This window comes from Populus alba, chromosome 7, assembly GCF_005239225.2.
Source record: "Populus alba chromosome 7, ASM523922v2, whole genome shotgun sequence".
Taxonomy (NCBI): domain Eukaryota; kingdom Viridiplantae; phylum Streptophyta; class Magnoliopsida; order Malpighiales; family Salicaceae; genus Populus; species Populus alba.
In genome coordinates this window covers 12303631-12307822 of record NC_133290.1, presented here as the reverse complement: position 1 = coordinate 12307822, position 4192 = coordinate 12303631, and the positions used below count along the sequence as shown (strand labels likewise).

The window sequence follows — 4192 nt, the reverse complement described above, 5'->3', positions numbered from 1 at the left end:
CGCACATACATAAGAAACAAACAGTAGACTATTTGCATTAATATCTCTTTAATCAACCGAATTACTTCTGAAATTGTGATTTCCCGTCAACAAGCTAGAACTTTGGTTTGATTTAACCTTCCAAAAGCTGAAATATTTTATTCTGGTAGATTGAAAACACTTCCCTCTGAGTTCATCAAAACTGGATGGCCACGGAATTTTAAAACAATTAACAGCGATCTATAAGCACTTTTTTTCGTCGAGTTGAGCCTACTGATGATACAAGCATACAGCACAAATTAACAATAACCAATGTGATCTAGAGCTAAAGCAATCAATGTAAGTGAAATAGAGGAAGAACTCACTGGTGGAAAATGTAACTGAATTAATTAAACAACTGCTAATCACAGCCCAAATAAGTAAAAAAGAGGAAACTTTTATTGGAAATGATAAGTGATACAGAAAAATCATAGCTACTGCAAAAAATACAGCATGCTACTATGCTCTCAATTACAAGACTGATAGTGGGCTTATTGTTACAAAGAATACAATACATATATACAGACACAATGACCAAAATAAAAAAAACAGAGAAAATATACCTGATCAATCAATGCCTGAGACCACAAAACTCCTCGATTCCACTAAAAGGAGACCCCAATACATCCTGCAAGCTATACCCCTCCATGGAACAAAACCCATCAAGCAATCCCTCAAAAAACCCATTATCATTACAATCCCCACTCAAATTATCTCCCTTTACAACCGATTCTTCTTCTTCATCCTCCTCCATATCCACCGCGCCGCCACCTCCCACCTCCTTGGCCTTACTATCCTCCTCTTCACCAACAACAGCAGGCATGTGTCCTTCAAACAAAGCCATATGACCAAACAACTTATCCTTCCTCGAAAAACTAGTCCCACAAGAACACTTCCATCTCGACTCCCCGCAATGTTTCAAATGACTCTTCAGATCCGTAACAACCGAAAAACTCTTCTTGTTGCACCGATTACAAGAATACATCTTCGGACAATGACTCCTCTTAAAATGATTTCTTACACAAATCACCGACTTCAATGGCTTGAACTTACTGTGTTTCTTATTCCTATTACAACCTTCAAAAGGGCAAGAAAACTTTGTCTTCCCCGCAAAGGAAGCTGATATCGTTTCATTACCCTTATCAGGCTTAGCTAGTGCCTCAAGGGTTTTGAACTGATTCCCATGCGCACGCATATGCATACGCAAATTCGCATCTCTTTTAAACCCTTTTCCGCAAATCTCACAAAAATGAACATGCTCGGCGAGCAATTCTACCGCATCAAGTTCTACGACTTCACTGTCCTCTTCTTTATTTTCTACTTTCAAAACTTGGGCCTTTTTTATTGCAGTACTATGCACCGGCGGCTGAGGCGTGAAGGGTTGTGAGCTATTGCTGTTACAAGACAGAAGAGCAGCAGCGTTGACAATGATTTCATGTATGGCTGAGGAGATCTCGGAAGAGACCATGTCCATCTGATCTTTTCCGATTAAGGTGTTGTTGTTGACTGATTCTGATAGGAATTGCTGAAGGGAATCCATTCTCGCACGGACAGTTGAGAGGTTCAGGAGGGGGACTCGAGGGTCTGTGTTACTTATTGGGACGGAAAATCCCGTCGGATTTCGGGTAGATTCGCCGGGATTTGACATGGACAGAGGGAGAGAGAGAGGGAGGGAGAGAGATTGGGCGTTCTGCTTTGGCTTATCTGGGACAGTGAAGTTGGATGGGTCTTGATAAACTCTTTTTTTTTTTTTTCTTTCCTGCTTTTCTTTCGGCTTACGTCAATTTACCCCTCGCAACTATACCTATTTTCTCAGTAAACCTCCCAAAATAAATTGTTTTAACAATGACCCCTTTATGTTTCAGCCTTACCTCAATCGCCCAAAATGGTGTTTTTTATGGAAATTACCGTAATTTTGAAACCCGATCCGGTCATTGACCCGATCGACCCTCCGGGTCACAAGTCAGATGAGTTGACCTGGGTCAACCCAAAAAAACCTATATATAAAAAATATATATATGAAGTAGGAATTCCTTAGAATATGGATACACAACTGCAGTTCAAGTGTTCAATAAATGCAAGAATATTCACAACTACAAATTAAGCAGAAGTAAACGAACAGGGACAACAAACAATTAACAACAATATTCACAGCTACTTGCATAATATTCACAGCTACAAATTGAGCAGAACGAACAGGGACAACAGAAAATTAACAACAATATTCACAACAAAAATTAACAGGGACAGCCAACAATTAACGAACAAAATATTCACATTTCACAGCAATATTCACATGAATCACATCAATATTCAACAGAGATAAAAGAACAGAGAGGCCATTTGAAGTTGTAGAAAAAAAAAAAAAGAATAGAGAGGCCGAGATACATACTGTGGGAAGAACTGACGGGTCAATCGATGGGAAGAATCGATGGGTCAACAGAGGGAAGAACCGATGGATGATGGATCAACAGATTGAACAGAGGGAAGAACCGAAGCCACTGTTATACTCTCCTAGTCTCCTGTAAGTTCAACAAAGGGAAGAAGATGAAACAGAGGATAACAAAAGGCGAAAGAAGAAAGAAACAAGTAAAAGTTCATCTAACCTTATGCTCAAAATTGAAACAGCGATCAAGGATTTAAAAGTCTTCTGCTCTTCTTTGCGACTGAGAGTGAAATGGGTTTAACAATTTCTAAATTAGGTCTTCTTCTCAAGTCTGCAATGGTATTTCGTTTCGTGACTTTCATCCCTCTGGCCCCTGCTCTTGTAGTTTTGGTCTTTTAATTGTTAAAGACCAAAACGATGTCGTTTCGGGCATGAGAAAAAAAAAAAACACGGGTCTCAGCCAGGTTTGGCCGTGTCCCGCGTTTAGCCAGGCCAATTCCCAGCCTGTTTTTTGCTTAGACCCGGCCCGGCCACAACCCCGGGTCAGGCCACAGCCCTGGGTTGACCCGTCGGGCTGGGCCGAGTCTTAAAACACTAGAAATTACCGCCTAAAATTCCAAGCCATTTGGATTCACGTCTCTAAAATAATTTACTAATTTTTTTAAAATAAATTATATACACACGGTTTGTGTTATTAAAATCATCCAATAAAAAGACCTAGTATTAATTGTTGTAGATTATGGTTTTAAAACATCCCTTACGGTTAAAAAAAAGCCAATATAATCTTTAAAAATAAATAAATAAAACTCCTCGTATTTTTATTGCGACCTCTCCCAAATTTTACTGTAGTTTTGCACACTAAAATTAACTTTTTTTTTTTTCTTTTAACAACATCAAACTTATAGCTTAGTTTGAGGAGTGTTTTTCCACGGGATTAAATTATCAATTCAAAGTTATAGAGCATCTAGGACTTTTCACTTTTTAATTACATATTAAAATTACTCAATTACCTTTAAAAACTAAATTAATTAAACTGAATGGTTAAGACATTTCAAAGTTTTTTGAATGGTAAGATACTCAAATTACTCTTTTAATTAAATTTTCTTAAAGTTAAGGTCCAATAGTGTTTTTATCATTTCATATAGGTTTTTTTAGTTAGCAAGTTGATTTAGAGACATTTAAATAAAACGATGGTGGCACATGCATGTAAGTAAGAGGAGCTCGTGCCTTTCAGGTAAAGCATGTGGCACCTCTTGATAGCCAACCATCATATTCTAGAGTGGCGTTCAATGCATCTCGCTGCCCCATCCCTGATAGAGCTCTGATAAATTTTTTTTTCATCCATTTTCTCTCTCTTTTTAGCCTTAAAAAAACATGATGTCCTTGTAAAAAATCAAAAAAGTGTTATTTGTTAATTTTATTATATTTAGTCCTCATTCTTTTAATTGTATCAAATTTGATTGATTTATTTATTTAATTTTATCCTTTGATATTTGATTTTATACTAAATTTGTCCTTTTTATTTTATGATATATAAGATTTCACCCTAAATGTTTTGATTTTTAATTTTCATTATTAACTCTTTTATCAAATTTTAATTCATGTTCAATTTTATCCTTGGATCCATGATCTTCTTTTTATTTTTTTTCAAATTTGGTCATCATTCTCTTGATTTTGATTTTGATTTTGATTTTTATTTTGATTTTTATTTTGGATTTTTTTGTGAATTTGATTTTTCTTTTCAATTTTTCCCTTCAACTCAAGATTTGATGATATTTCAGGTATGAC

At 36.4% G+C, this 4192-nt stretch overlaps 1 protein-coding gene across 1 annotated transcript; it reads right to left on the bottom strand.

The window, feature by feature from the left end:
• Nucleotides 1-395: 395 nt before the first annotated feature.
• On the bottom strand, nucleotides 396-1733 carry LOC118043585 (protein SENSITIVE TO PROTON RHIZOTOXICITY 1). The gene has a single exon (XM_035051602.2). It carries the CDS (start codon nucleotides 1664-1666, stop codon nucleotides 590-592), a length of 1077 nt encoding a protein of 358 aa, XP_034907493.1. The 5' UTR covers nucleotides 1667-1733; the 3' UTR covers nucleotides 396-589.
• Between the last annotated feature and the right edge of the window lie 2459 nt (nucleotides 1734-4192).